Source organism: Aythya fuligula, chromosome 2, assembly GCF_009819795.1.
Source record: "Aythya fuligula isolate bAytFul2 chromosome 2, bAytFul2.pri, whole genome shotgun sequence".
NCBI classification, from domain to species: domain Eukaryota; kingdom Metazoa; phylum Chordata; class Aves; order Anseriformes; family Anatidae; genus Aythya; species Aythya fuligula.
In genome coordinates this window covers 2,228,917-2,245,161 of record NC_045560.1, presented here as the reverse complement: position 1 = coordinate 2,245,161, position 16,245 = coordinate 2,228,917, and the positions used below count along the sequence as shown (strand labels likewise).

General features: G+C 43.7%; 1 protein-coding gene across 8 annotated transcripts in view; it reads right to left on the bottom strand.

Moving 5' to 3' along the window:
• Positions 1-2,939: 2,939 nt before the first annotated feature.
• SNAP47 (synaptosome associated protein 47) overlaps positions 2,940-16,245 on the bottom strand; it is a 27,858-nt gene continuing 14,552 nt past the window's right edge. For 7 of the 8 annotated variants that reach the window (XM_032183352.1, XM_032183354.1, XM_032183346.1 and 4 more), the window contains 2 exons: positions 14,958-15,088; positions 5,334-5,534 (listed from right to left, as the gene is read on the bottom strand). In XM_032183352.1, coding sequence (XP_032039243.1) covers positions 5,388-5,534; positions 14,958-15,088 — 278 coding nt within the window. In that variant the 3' untranslated portion in view covers positions 5,334-5,387. Of the gene's footprint in view, positions 5,535-14,957; positions 15,089-16,245 lie in introns of all 8 variants that reach the window. The other variant, XM_032183353.1, reaches the window with a different exon arrangement.

Sequence of the window (16,245 nt, the reverse complement as noted above, 5' to 3'; positions counted from 1 at the left end):
TCCACCCCAGTGCAGCAGTTCACCGGAAAAGATTGGAATTTAGAAAATAGCTAAAAACTGAACTGGATTCAGTTGTCGAGCTGAATATTTGATCTGTATGGAGAAGAAGGAAAAAAAAAAAAAAAAAAAGCCTTCTCACCACAATGCCACTTCTAGCAGCCATGAAAGTTTTGACGTACAAGGACTATAAATACAAACTCTTTGTTTTGCATTCTGACACAGCACTCATTGCCAAGTAGCCAGAGATCAATTCCACTTCATGTCAGTCTAGCACAACCAAGGAACAGAATGAAACCAGCCCTCTTTGTGGTCTACTGGATGGGATATTACTAAAGACGAAGATGAAGCTTCCTGGTGGCATCTGGTTGGCATTGATTTGCTGTAGTCCTGTGAAGATGACAGATGAAAATATTGGTTTGGCTATGAGTGTCCAGAATGTGGCAGTTTCACATGAACGCTGGCTGCAAAGTCTCTGAAACCACAGTCAGGAGCTGCCTGGTGTTTAACAGAACCTCCTCTGCTCCAGGTTGTGCCCACTGCTTCTTGTCCTGGCACAGGCACGACTGAAAAGAGCCTGGTTATGTGCTGAAGCTCACAGAAAAAAAAAAACACATGCTCATTGTCTGAACTAGAAGCAAAATGTTAAGCAGTAAGTGTTTTACAAGCCTATGATAAACATTACATGACGAGAAGCTTCAAGAGCCTCACCATGTATTACAAGATGGTTTTAATCCTCCTTGTGCTTCAGTCTTCAGTAAAATTTGTGTCTTAGTCTTCCTTGCAGGGTGATCCTTAACAAACCTGTTGATGGCTTAAGATTCTTAGCTTTTCTAGGATGGTAAAGAGATGAGAAACGGTGATATTGGCATGTTATAGGTAAGCAACTCGAATACCAAGGGGAAGGACCCTCTTTTTTCAGCTGATATAAAGGGTGCTTACCCAAAGCAGCGAGCATGAACTCTGAAAGAGAGGATTTGAATTAAGACTACTGCCAGCCAACTGCACTGCCAAAAACAAAACCTCGTCACACTGAGGGCAGATCTCCCACCTCAATTTTCCTCCTTTCCGAAGCAGCCTCATCCCACCCAGCACAGATTTCCTTCTCCAGAAATCTCAAGTGCCATTTCCCTTCTCCAGGCTGACATAACCCAGTCCTCCGATGCTCAGCCTTTGCTGCCAGCTCCTGCTGAATTCTCAGCCACTGAGAGCAGAGTCTACACCCAAACCTACAACGTCCTTCTCAGAGGCAAGAGCCCAACTGCCCTCCCTGCTCCTTACTGTCTCACCCCCACGAGCATCCTTGTGGTTCGATGCTCAGTCACCAGAAAAGTCAGAGCAGCTCTTGCTCTGTGGGATTTTCTTGAGAAGCTAGCGTGCTGCCTGCTGTAAGGCGATAGTTTACGATACCATCATCCAGTTGGCTGTTTTCAGCCCTTTTTCCCCTCAGCCTGAATGATCCAGGATGTAATTAAAGTCTTAGGAAACGATCAAAAAAAATCACAATCACGCCTGAACTCCGGCTTCTTAATTTTGGTGTTGAATACTTTAACCCCTCTGCTGCCAAAACATAAAAGGGTTAAAATCCGTGGGCTTAAAATTAAACCACTTGACAGAAGCCAGGCTGAACTTTTAAACCATTAAGCAAACACGTTTCCACTTCAAACAGGAGGCAGCTTGAAGCCAGGGCGCTTGTTTTGCCATCGGTGCACGCTGGCTCCCACGCAGCTGGCCCCAGGCGCTGGATTTACCTTGACGAGGCAAAATGCTCACCCGGCAACTGCTCGGGCTCACTGGGCTGGGATGAATGAGAGGATGCTGTGCTGCTGCCACAGGCTGGTGGGCAAAGCAGAGATACCACTGCCCACCACCCTAATAGCTAAATGCAGCCCCTTTCTCTCCCAAACGCTGCCTTCAAGCCCTTTTGCTCCATTTCCTTCTGTGAGGAGCAAACCAGTTGTCTCAAAGCACAGGCTTTGGAAACACAGACAACTACTACAAGGCTTTAGTTCAATTAATTGCCTGAAAAAGCTGCTTACAGCACCCGTCTGAGGACTGCAGGGCACCATGCTTGTTACTGCAGAGCTCCCATGCAGAAATACATTTAAGCTCTGGTTATTTCAGGCCCAATCATCACTGACACAAACAGACACCAGATTAAAACCTGACCCTATGGTACAGCATGATCTAGTTCTGCTGTGTGAGCTGAAAAGCCTTTCCAAGTAAAACCTTTAAGATTAGACTCTCCCCTTGTATTGCTTTTATATTATGTCCCTTAATGACAGAGCCCCCACTTTTCACATTATAGTAAAAGACATGCAAAGACCTTATAAATTGTTTATGTAAAAGGCCTAAATTATCTGAAAAGTATGTTTTTAAGCCTCATGTAGGTAACAGTTGCCTCAAAGAGGAATTGAGGAAAACAATCTTGTTTTGCATGCTACCTGCTGCATCTTCCCCACGTAGTGCTGGTCCAGATCTGTGATGCTTTTTGGAAAACATCACTTGGGTTTGGAACTCAGGATTTTCTAAGCACTTTTGGCTATAACAAACAAAATCACCATAGTAAGAGAAGTTTTGACTGGAGAAAATCCTCTATTTGGGAATCCTCACATTGGCATGTATCCAGGCAGTTCCCAGCCCACTAAGACACTAAGAGCTGGAGCAGCTCCTGGGCACCAGTCCCCATGACAGAGCACCAACCACCACGTGCACTGTGCTCACGTTCACCCAATTCATTGTCCAGCTGCTGATGGCTGATAAGTACATTGATAATATTTTGCTTTTTATTTTATTTTATTTTTTTTAATAAAAAGAAAACATCCTGTCCTAAAATACAATCCAGTGCGAAGTTTTACAGAGTTCTGTTTCACGGTATGACAAAGGAGAGGACAGAGCATTTGTCATCACTTCTCAGCCAAATGAATTCAAGAGAGGAGACCACTATTACAAGGTATTTAATAAGAAACTACAGAATGGAAGTCCTCCAGGCATGTGAAATTCGGCTAGGCAGTACAGCTCTAGAATGGGGCACTTCTTACAAACCACATTACAACTTTGTTTTAGCACGGACACAGACTAACACAGAGTACTGAATCAGATGCAAGAGTTAGAGATAGAAACTACAACAATAAAAATATGGCACAAAGAATGATACACTCAACGATGTGTAATTAGCATTTACTTTTGGCAGTCCTGATCCGGACTAATTCAGTGTAGAGACCCACTCCCAGTCAGCACCAGGTTCAGTTAACACAGATTTTGTGAAAAGTGCGTTTGTAACTTCATGATATAGTTGTGTAAACATATGATCCTTTCACAGTAAAACAACAGTGATTTGGGTATCAGAAACAAACAAGAATGAGAACAGACAGTATTTTATTTCACAGTACATAGTGTGTATGTATATATTGACCATATTCAGCAAATAAGTAAAGTGCATGCCAGTAACAACTTGGACTGAAAATGAAGGACTTGCAGTGCAGAAGTACAATTTCCTCAAGTACTAACAAACTAATTTGAAGTAATATAAAGCAACGTAGAGTAAGGTCTTGAAAACAACACACTGTAATCTACCATATATTTCTTTAAAAGGCTGTGTTACTCTTAAACAGGAAAATTTCACATCAGCTATCAGTGAATAGATAGTTCAAAGCTTTACGAGTTAAAAATATTGCACCAACAGAGTTATGGGTTGTATTTGAAAGCAATACAAGATTTTTTTTTAATACAAAACCATAAAAAAAATAAATTACAACAGCTACTTTGAACAAAGCAGCTGGTCAACAGTAAGACTTGATGAAATGTGCAGTGAACAGCAAGTCTGTCTTTTGGACTAGATGATCCTAGAGGTCTTTTCCAATCTAGATGATGCTATGATTCTATGGTTTGGATTACCTAGAATCCCTCCTACCTTGCATCTGCCAAGTTAGGAAGGGAAAAGGTCTCCATTGTCCTGTAGTCTCAACGGAGCTAACTGTAAACAAAACCTGTTAGAGAACAATTGGCAATATTCCCTTTTATTTTAAATAGACAGGGCTACAAGAAGTCTTGAAATGTTTCATTACCAGTTAATGCAAAGAAATAATAACCACAAGACAGGCAGATGTCCTACCATTGCAAATGTCACACGGCTCCAGCCATAGGCCCCTCAACCTATTAACCTGGAGTAGATGCACAAAAACCAGATGACACTCTCCACAACACATGAAGTTCCCATTTGGAGAGTCAAACATCTGGGAGATCCCTGGAAAATGAATGTACAGAGAAGCAGGGGTGCAAGAGACCTTCCACCACCCTCCATCAGGGATGTGGCAGCCCAGCTCCCACCAGGTAGTTTAGCACCACGCTAAACAAACACCGTGTTCATGATGCTCTGAGGACAATGCTATTGCCAAAAATATAAAACCACTGTGTGCAAGTGAGAGGTGCACACAGTGCACTCCAAGAGATGTCCCGAATAAATTCATCCATGAAGAAAATCGCTTCCTTCACTCCAGAATCAATTCTTTCCCTAATTGTGTGAGAAAGGGAACAGGGGAAGAATAAAAACAAATAAAAAGGTGCAGATGATCATCAAAGATCAGGAATCCCTTTTTGGGGACACTTATTTTTTATAAGTGACTTAAATTAGGAAAACGTTTATCCAACGGGGGGGAAAAATGAGAACTGTTCCTTAAGTTGATGTCTTTACCAATACATGGACATTACCTAAACTTTGCTGACTTCCCAGGACAAGGCACAACAGACAGCTGTTGCCACTAAGCCTTCACTATTCTTATAAAATTTCTGGGTACACTAAAAACATGATCAAAACCTATTAAAACTACTTGTTCAGTGAACACAAGGTTTTATCACCATCATTTACTCACCTCAGCATTAACTTGCAAAAAAAAAAAAAAAAACCCTCAGTGACTTGCAGTTGGACATCTGGCCGTTAGTTCAGCTATTAACTATTTTCAAGAAAGACCTTGAGAGAGAATTAATAGGCTGTAATCACCTAAAGTAGTCTCACATGCAGCTCATTTCACTTCTTTGTTACAATAAAAAAAAACTTTCAAAAGCAACAACATAAAAAAAAACGCATAAAAGTTCATTTTGATGAAATCGCATCCCCTTCTATTTACAGATTTTCTGTAGTAAAGAAGCCACTATAATTGTTTAACCACAATTAAAAGGCTTGGCCTTTTTAATCCTAAAGCAGCCCTCAAACATCATCCGAAGTCTGGAAACATTTTCAGAACTATCTGAAACTCAACATCAACAGGACTGTATTCCAGACCGTATTGCAAACAGCTCCCACACAACGTCTGTAAAGTAACAGTCTTTAAAAACACAATCCCCTGCTCCCCTCTTCCTCGTGGTACCGTCCCCACCAGCTCCTGGGGGTGCTACGTTAGTTTCTTCATCCTGCGGTTCTGCTTGTCGATGTTCAGCGTCGCTCGGTCCACGGAGGTAGTGATGGAATCGAGAGCTTCGTCCTGCCTCTCCAGCTCTGCTTCTGTCTCCAAGGCGAGACTCTTCAGCTTCTGCAGTATCTGTTGGGAGAAAAAGCCAAGAGCTTTGAGCGAACGACCAGCCATTTCTTTGAGAAGTGTAATAGACAAAAGGCAATTGGTTATTTCTTTTCTCTAAAGGACCAAATAATTTGAAGTCATGCCCTGAAGCATGCTGGAGGCATCCCGGATTAAAAGATAGAGTTCTTGCTCTGCTAAGCTGAAGTGAGATGTGCAACAATGCACTGAAGACCAGAAGAACCAAACCTGAAAAGTTAGTGTTTTATGGGAAAATCAGAAACAAAAATCAGTGTAAAGGTCAGCTTCCTGGCTGTTCTGTTATTATCTCCTTGGCAGGTCTCCTTCTAAAGCAGGAGCTTGTCCTAAGATGCTGCACACCCCGAGAGCATGATGTGGACACAGAGCACAGCTGTTACAATGCCAGAAATGAATCACACGGCGAAAGGTGTAGCAAGATTAGGCAGAAATGAGGTAAAAGAACATAAAAATTTGTTTAACTACAGGGAAGCAGTAAAGTTGTACTACTAACACAATAATACAGAAGGGAAAAAATGAGACTTAGGCAACCAAGCAAGTCATTTTCAAGGGACTAACGAGTGGTGCTGTATGAGTGGATGTCAAGAAGGTTAAATTAGCTCTGTCTGTACCCAAAATCATAGAATAGTTTGGGCTGGAAGGGACCTTTGAAGTACAACCTCCCACTAGCCCAGGCTGCCACAGCCCCATCCAGCCTGGCCTTGGGCACTGCCAGGGATGGGGCACCCACAGCTCCTGGGGACAGCCAGGGCCTCACCACCCTTATAATAACCACCCCCAGCCTGCCAGCTGCACTTCTTTTGGTGCAGCCCAGGATACAGTTGGCTTTCTGGGCTGTGAACATGCCCTGCCAGCTCATACCCAATCTTTCATCCACCAGCACTTCCAAGCCCTCCTCCACAGAGCTGCTCCCAATCCATCCATCCCCCTATGTACTGATGTTTGGGATCGCCCTGATCCAGGTGTGTCCATCCAGCCAAATCCTTATCCACTGAATGGTCAAACAAAGACCATGGTCAAGATAAAGATGTTTTGGACCGTGTCAAAGGTCTAACACAAGCCCAGGTAGATGGTATCTGTTGCTTTTCCCTCGTCTGCTGATGCAATCACTCCACCACAGAATTTTTCAGGCAGGATTTGCCCTTGGTCAAGCCTTGCAGGCTGTATAAAGTCACCTCCTTGTCTTCCATATGCTTTAACATTGCTTCCAGGAGGAGCTGTTCCATGATCTTCCCAGGCACAGAGACGAGGCTTGCTGGTCTGTGGTTCTCCAGGTTCTCCTTTCTGCCCCTTTTAAAAATTGAAGTGATGTTTCCCTTTTCCCAGTCACTAGGGACTTCCCCTGACTGCCAGAACTTTTCAAATAGGCTGGAGAAAGGTGGTTTTTTTTTGTATTGCAGCGATCTAAGGCATGAGTTATATCACTGCTTTTTCTTCCCTCTTGTGGCTACTCCCTTAATCCTGGTAGCAGGAACTGAGAGCACCTGCTAAGCAGGCAAGTCTCCGCTGCCTTCCTTCAAATGCATCAGGGGGAGATCTGGAAAGCAGAGCTACATCACGTTATAACAGCTGGAAACGCAGCCTCGCAGTTCCTTCAGATCTTAATGTGGCTGTCTCTGCTGGCCTACATGATCTGCTTCCTTTAGCATCCACACAGGGGTCCATGAGGATATCTTCATGCTGCCTGGTCAACGTGAGCAGTTCATCCCATCAACTGCAGTAATAATCTCAATTATCACTCAAGTACCAACAAATTCTCCCAGCACTAGCAGTCTACACCATCAGCTGCTGTGATGCATAAGCATCTATGTAACAACACTGAAGGTACCAGAACTAGAGTCCGTGGAGTTCACAGAAATACATGTTTTTTGCTAAAATAGGGAAAAGAAATTGTCCTCCACACACCCATTTATTTTACTTTTTTTTTTTTTTTTTTGGCGTAACAACTGGCAAACTGTTTTCTTGGTTTTCGTAGAATCACAGAACAGTTTTTCTTCTACAATATATATCACAGAACAGTTTATTCTCCTACAATACGTATCAGTCCACAGAAAGCTGCTATGAAACATCATCAGCCCCATTTCCACGTGTGGGACTGAACTCCACTGCAATCCCACCGTTTGCAGCTGGGTCAGAGAAAAGCAGCGAGGAGCACTGTATCTAACGGGAACGGCAGGGGAATTTTATGCAGACAGACTTCTTTGACTGGAGCTGGACGTCAGCCACCGTAGTGAGATTTATCTTGTAAAATATCTCTCGGCTCCTTCCATAAATCACAAGTGGCCAGAAATACGGCTGTGTGAATAACTGCTTTTGCAATTTGGCTGCCAAAGCAGAAATACAAAGCAAACCATGGATCAAGCCTAATCTACCTATTTCTGTTCTTACCAAAACTACAAGTGAAGAAAACACTGTTTCTGTCCCAAATGAAACACTTCGGGTTCTTTCGCTGTAACGGTGAAACTTGTTGCTGAAGTGTTACTTGTCACTGAATTCCCCCAACTGGAGGTAACAGATGCGTGTGGGATACGCACCAGAAAGAAAAATGACGTGATCAGATCCATCCTGTGCGTGAGCCAGGAAACAGGGCTGAGATAAGGTCCTGCCTCTCCTGAGGAAGTGCGTTTACTGCTTGGAATTGGGAAGAGCTCTAAGTCCTCCCTTCAAGCTGCTTCTGCAAGCATATATATAAATACATAAAAGAAAGTGCTACAAGGAATGAATCCTACCAAGCAACACGGACAGCAGCCTTGCTTTCACTGTGTCACAGCATAACAAAGACTGGAAGAGAGCTCTGGGGTCCTCCTGGTCCACTTCCCTGACTCAAAGCAGAGCCAGCTCCGATGCTCAGCCGACAGAAAGGACTACAGGTTGCAATCTCCACTCGAAAAAATACTTTAAATCTCTGTGCTGCTTTAAGGAGAGATTTTGCTCCTCCAGCATACCCTTCATCATTTGCAGAGTGGCAGGTTCAGCTGTCCTAAGCAACATCCTCACCCACACCACCTTATTTTGTGAAATCTGTTGAGTGCAGAAGATAAGTGCAGAAGATAAGTGCACGTAGCTTCCTCCAAGACACCTACACAGCAAGGGGGGGCTGCCACAACAGGGTGCTGGAAAGGACACTGCCCCTTCCCACCTCTCCAAGAGGCACTCCATTCATTTCTGAGTCAATGTTGTGCCACAAATGGCTCAGGTTTGCCATGAAAAAGTTTCTTTTTAGTTGCAAACCAGATGACTTTTGATAAACTTTGCATTTGTTTGAGCTGACTTCACGTTGAAAATACAGAAAAAGACACAATTGTTGAGAAGAGAAAAGGAAACGGGTAAGGTGCTTTTCCAGCAGAGCCCACAGAGCTTGCTGGGAAGAGTTACTGGAATCTGAAACATGGCCAAAGCTGGTCACTGCTTTTGCAAGGCAAAATGTTGGTGAGATGTCCAGTTATCACTGCTCCAGTCCTGCCAGCTGCTCAGAGCTGCAGCACCTTCCGTGCCAGCCCACACTTTGGACCATGAACCAAGACACGAAATCTCCATGTGAAACCCTTTATCTCTTACACAGAGCAGGTATGAGCCCATCAAAGACCCATTTTAAAGGCACATTTTGCCAGGCACTGGTCAGCCTCACGCTAACACAGCCTGGAATTTATGCCACCAGATTATGATTTGGAAAGTCTGATTTAGTGCCCTGGCTATGCCCAAGATTTTCTGACCAACTTCAGGCAAGTTCCTGAATATTCCCCAGCTTTTTCCCCTTTAAAGCGCTGCACTTGTGTTCCTTGTCTCTTCAGGACCTTAACAAATAAGGCTGTAAAACAGAAATGTGTCAAATGTTCAACCACAGCAGATTTAGGCTTCTCTGGGACAATAGGTGTCCATCCACGCTATATAATCCCAAAATTCTTGTACAGACTGCAGGGACCTGGTAATGTATTACAACTGAGATTGTGACTCCTCTGCTCTGTTTCATTAATCTATCTGCTTAAGGAGAGGTTAGAGTAATGCCCAGTTCTCCCTCCTTTGGCTGTAGTAGGATCTGAGATGCCCAGCTCAGCTGGAAACAAGTGCAGTGCAGACACAGCTGGAACAACAGCAGAGGACCCCAAGCCCCATGAACCTCCTCAGTACTTAACCCTATTATTTACCCCTTTACCAGATCACCTGAAGACCTAGACCCAAGGCACCAAGCCCAGTAAAGCAGAAATTGTACCCCAGAGGTCTTACAATGGAGACCTGACTTTGGTTTGGGTCCTGAGATGCCATTGTAATAATGCAATTTTTAATCTCAAGCTTGTAAAATAATCACCTCCATATACTGAGTATCCAGTGGTAAAAATAAAATAAGGAAAGTGTGAAAATGCAGAAAATATTGCCAATTGTAGTTTGAACTCCCTGAAATCCTCCAATAGTTTGCTTCAGTTGGCCTGTGCAAAGGAGATGAGGTTTGAATGCTAGAGCAGAGCACATGTAACCAGAAAAGGCTCGTGGATGCAGCCTTCCAGGACAAATTTACCTGTTCTTAGGAAACAACAAACTGTCCTTTGCAGTATTCTGAACTGTGGTGCGAACAGGCTCTGAGGTGGATGATTTAAGGCGTTGCTTCATCTGCGTGCTGAACATATTTCAGGAGAGTGAGAAAGGGGACAGTACCTAGGAAATCCCAAATCATTGTCCCCTGATAAACTCAAACCCACATTAGGGACTGAGTGATCAGCACTGAAACGATAAAAGGGTCGTCCACCTGTAGACAGGCTGTGGACCAGCAGGGAGCAGCTCCACCTTACACCACCACAGCATAAGCCTCTAGAGGAGATTTGGTGAAGTTAATGCCACAAGTGTAACTTACCCTAATAAAAATGTAAGGATTTACACTGCTTTAGCACTCCTCCTGTTTGGGTAGCTTCTGTTTGCTGTCATCAGTGCTTGCCTGTAGCTCTGCAAAGCTTACATGTTTTTTCTGCCTGGTCGAGGGCTGCATTTGGTGTGTGAATAACCAAGCTCTACACCAGCCACAGCAAAAGTGCTTCTGGCTGCTCTAGGAAAAGGTGGTCTCTTGTAGCACAAAACTGGAAGCTGCAAATGCTGGAATGGGTAAGTCTGCCAGGACAAGAGGTCTCGTCTCTCTGAAGGGCACGACAGTAGACAGATTTTACAGCATCAGCTCCTAGGGAAGCATGAAAGGGTTGCTACTTCCTTATTTATTGTTACCTGCTTTTCCCATTATTTCTTCTTGTGCTGATGCATAATTTTTTAAAAATTTAGAGGAAAAAATGTTGGTGGCACTAGCACACCAGCAGCCTTGTCTAGAAAAAAAAAAAAAAAAAAGCCCAAGCAGCTGTGACAAACTCAGTTTCCCAGGCTTTATTACCACCATTTATTTTGCTATCACAAAACATTTAAGTTACACACAAGCAAATACAGAGCATGAGCTGTGAGGACCGCACTTCTTTCCCCACATTGCGCCTTCAAAAAACAAAATCCAGGGCACAATCATTACACATGTCTGTTAAGATCAGCCGCCCGGTGCTTGCTATTGGCCGTGGAACAAGGCCATGCTATGAGCAAATTTGGTATTTAGCACTTGGAGCGAACGGTTCCTCAACAAAACGCTTTTTCTCTGACCTAACGGTTGTGATTTCCTGAGATGATGGCACGATCAAAGGGCAAATAAACACTGAATGTAGCAAGAGATGGAAATGGAACCTTCTAGACCTGAGGAGACATGGGGGAAGCACCGGGATGTGTTTTTTTTCCCCTCAGATGTTGTGGAATTAACGACTTTAACGCTATCTCTGTCTTCATGGCATGTGTGATGTGCAGACACAGTAAATATCAGGGCAACGGCTCTTTGGCAGGAGCCCGTGAGGAAATTAGAAAGCACTGGTTTGGCAAAACAATTTCAAATCCAGCGAGCAGAACTACTCCCCCTCCTCGACCACAGCCCTTAAGCTAATATTATCCCACCCCCTCCCACACCCAGTGCCATTATGTCAGCCGCAGCGAGGCGGTAGGCAGAGGCTCAGCCAGAGACCACAGGAACTCCATAGGCTTCTTCCTCCACCTCTTATAGCACAGTTAGGGATGGAGTTTGTGGCAGTGTGAGCTCTGCTTTTAACAGAAACAGCCCTTCACCGTGTCCTGGCGACGTCTTTTACTCAGGCACGAAGTCACAACTGCAGGCTGTTCAGGGCATCCAGCTTTAACAGAAGGAATTTGGTATAATTCAACAATTCCTGTTGCAAAACAGCTATTATAATCACAGCAAGTGCTTTTCTTTTAAAGGAGAAGAGAGGAGTCAACACTTAATCTGCTCATCACAAACTCCCCCAGCTTACAAGTTCTACTTGTCTTTTAAGTAGTAATGAGGGGAACAGAGCCGAGCTTTGGGGGTTTTGTGCTTTTGTTTTGGTCATTGGGTGGGTTTTGTTTTTCTCTTTTTTAAACAAATGTTCACACTACTGACAATCAGGGAATAAAAGGTCATAAACAGTCCTCGAGAAATGAAACTGCTCAGAAAAACACTGCAGTCAAACACAAGGACTTCCAACAGCCTTAGTTCATTCACAAGGAGTGATGCCACAAGTGGCATGGTTTTCAGTGCACATTAATGCTTTGCATTTATAATATTTCCCCCCTTTGATCTCTAAATGCTTTCCATAAGTAATTAATCATCATCCTGCTCATACTCAGCACAGGAACTGAGCTGGAAGCGGCTGCAACAAAGACAAGCCCCTGCTGCAGGCTGAGATGATGATGCATCCTATTTATTGATAAGCCATGTTTTTGGGGAGAAAAAAAAAGGGTCTAAGCAGCAAGCTACACCTCAGCAAGGAGCACCCTATAACCTAAATCACAACTGACTTTGTAAGGCCACGCAGTTGGAAACATGACAAAGTTCCCATTTCTGTGCCCTGCTTTACTGATGGACTTCACCTGCTTCCAGCTACAGCTAGATTTGGTGTGGCAAATTTAACTTAAAATAAAGCCTTGATATGAACTTAGATAACCATTAAATGTGTTGCTCAGATGTAGTTTCAAGACCTCTGCTCCTCTGACTGCAGGTGGTACAACACCTGAAGGCCTTTGTGGTGTTTATTTATCACGATGCTGCCCCTGAACCTCACTAGGACACATTCCCAGCCTCAGCACCTTTCAAATCCACGTTTACCAGCAGGCACCCACCCCTTTGATCCCACATCCTTCCACTTTCTTCTCCTCTAAACCTCCCTACAGAGTTATTTGAGCTCCAGAGCAGTGAGAAAAAGCAGTGTTTGGAGAACTCCTGGGAACAGCTGAAGAAAAACACCAGCCTGTATGGGATGAGAGGCTTCGCTCCCCGTTCACATCACTTGTTGGAGGATGCTGAGCTCCCCTGTCCTACGTTTCCTCTGATTCTCTTGTTGCAGCCAACTGCTTTGATATTATCAAGAACTGACCACGGCTGTTTGCTGTTCAGCTGTTCCCAACTGGCTCCGGGGAAGCAATTCCTAGAAAGCCTTTTTTTTGTTGTTGTTATTATTATAAGATATAACAAACTGTGGCTCTTCAAAAGTATTACGTGACCGATAACCCTTAATGCAGCATTCAGCTTTTTTGGGTCTGGCTGCAAATCAAGATTTATAGTGGTGAAAAGCTGACATTTAAGAGAGGAACAACAAGCCCTTCTGAATACTTAATAGCTGTACACAGCAATGTATGCATGAATGACAGATTGATGATATTTGTACAACTACGATTAAAAAATACTCCTCCCTAAGATCCTCCAAAAGGTCAACGCTGCTTCAGAAAGTGCTGATTTTTTTTTTGATAAAACGACAGATTGTGGTGATAAGCTCTTTAACTGCTCTCCCTTCTCATCTTTTAAAGTGTTAAAAGCCCATTCTGATTTTGAAAAGGTGCAAATTAGATGTTTCACTCAAAAGACCTTGCTTCCTTAAACAAAATATAACCAAGTTTCAGTCTACAATGGTACATTTACATGGTTATTTCTAGTAAGGAAAAGAAACAGCAGTTTAATACATATTAGTGCATGTACTCTAAAATTATTAATGACTGCAATGATGATTAAAAAGGTCTGATTCTCAGGGAACAGGTGCTCAGTAATTACTGGAAAAAAATCAGGCCAACTCATAGGCTGTTAATTTGGCATTCAGAATCTCTCCCCACCCTTCCCAACCCACAAGTTTACCCCAAATCATTAACTGGTTTAAAAAATTCTTGGCTTGGTGAGGTATAAATAAATACCAGAATTGTCTCTTGGGCTCTAGTCAATCCTGAAGTGTTTTGTTTTAAGTAACACTGGCCATCTAACACTGCTTCTAGTCCACCATCCAGCATGGAATTTCTGCAGAAATCCCATTTTTCTGACGTTAAACCCTCACTTACCCAAATATATTTTTGGTTACTGTTCATAAATATACTTTTCGTGCAAGGAGTTTTATTTTCGAGTCACTTAATTCACTGCTATGTGCTTGTGACTCTCAAATGCACTCAGCTGACAACGTGCTGTGGTCTAATTCCCAACTACAACATAAAAGAAGGGGTCTGGAAAGCTGCAGGCTTGGCTAAGAGGCAACAGACTTCACAGAGACTTCACGTGATGCTATGATCAAACTACAGATGGAGTATCAACGAGAATTAGATGTTAAGGAAAAAAATAATTAAGAATAAAGTTTAACCTTCAACCACTTGTGATGTGTCTGTGATCACAAGTAAACCTGCTGTAACCAAAAACCTAACACCACGTTCCTTTGCTTTTTCAGTTAGTTCTTGTTTCAGATCAAGCATGTCCTACAAAGAGGAATTCCACACAAAATAGGCTCTGAACATCAGTTACGAAAGAAATTCCTTAAAGAGCCATTTAGAGGCATAATATCACACTAGATTACTTTAAAGCAGATTCTAGCAGAAGCTCCAACTTATTTCCCCTTCTCTGCCGGACTGCACACTTGTTTCTTAACTACAGGTTCTCTCCAGGCATTTATAAAACACTGCTCAGGCTTGTGGGTGAAATAGAAACAGAACCACTGCTTCTTACTAAAAGGAGGAAAACAGAATAGGGGAAACACTGAAAAATATATAAAAAAATTATCTAATTGTTAAGCTTCTTACTCTCCAGGTAAAGCAGGTGAAATGTTAGGATATCCCCAGATTATAGCCCTATTATTTAATATATGTTGCCAATAATCCCCAATTTGTCCAAAATAGTTCAAAAAAAAAAAAATGGAAAGTTATCAGTGTATTTTAAGCAAAGGCTTGACGGGCTTTTTTCTTTTAAGTTTAGCCAGACGTGTTTGGTTTTGTTTGTTTTTAAGGACTGCGACTACATTTCTGATGAAGTAAGAACACGCATGTCAGCGAGGACAAGGAGGGAGAGAAACAACTCTTGTGGAAATTCTCAGCTTATACCTGTTTAAGCTCTTTCGCCTCTTCCTGGGAAACCTTCTCATGTTTCTGCAGCTGAACCTGGTCGTTGTCTGTTCCTTCTCTGCCTCCCGCCGGCGAGCTGGGCTGCACCACTCCTCCTAAGAGTCCCGTGGCTGCAAGAGAAATTCCCATGGTCAAAGACTGCCATCTCCTGTAGCAGCAAGGAGGAGCACTGGGATCGAAGAGGTTGACCTACACTTTGCTACACAGCACTTTGTAAGAGAAAAAGAGTGCTCAGAAAAGCCAGGTTGAGCCTTGAAATCCTGCTAGAAAGGGTTTGAGCCGTTTTGTGCAGTGCCAAACTGGAGGTGACCACACTGCTGAGAAACTTTTGAAGGCAGCACCTGGGGAATGGGCTCACGTGGGGTGTGGGTTTGCATCTGCACTGACAGCAAGCAGCAAGGTCCTCCCAGTCAGATAAATAAGTAATCTCCCCCAATACCTCTTCTTCCCCTTAACCTTTTTTAATTAAAAGACATTAAAAGTGATGGATCGCAGACAGAGCCCAAGAATGAAGTCAGTGAACCCCCAAAACAGCAGGGTGACCCCAGCCAAGCACAATCCCTGGTATATGTAACCTGCCCCCTGCCCTTTATTTAAAGCAGCAGCTCTTATTGCAGTATCTGATACTACCCTGCTGCAAGGCAAGGTTGTTATTTCTGCTGCAGCTGGGTGCTAAAAACCCAAGACACACATCTCAGCTCCTCGAGGCGCTGCAAACCTCTCCAAAGCGCTCCCACTTCAGGAGGCACCGAGAAGGAAGGAGGCGAATGCTACTGCTGCCACCTGCCAGCAGCCAGGGCAGGACACTGATGGCAGTTCTTGGGGACAGAAAAGCAACTCTAGGGGACAGAAAGCACATCAGAGGCCAGAATTCATTGCCACATCGAAGGGCTGGTGCCCAGGTGGCTGGCAGCAAACCCTCATCTGCTTGGGGCAGCGTTGCCTCTCCGTGAAAACTGAGACAAAACTGAACCCAGAGCAGCAAACCTGAAATCCCTCTTAAGTAGTTACTGCAAACTGGTAATCCCCGGAATTATTTGGTTATCAGGCTGAGAGTCGCTGGACTCAGACACCATCGGGGTTTAAGACAAGCAAGGCATTCACTGCACTAGTGGTACAGCAAAGAGCTGAGATCCAGGCACTGCAAAACGCTGCTTATGGTGAATTCCTGCCGTGATACCCCTCAAATGGGAAAATGGGGAGTGGGTGACAAACATTCCCATGAAGGCAAACTGCCAGACAAGATTCTTCATGTTTCTTATCAGCC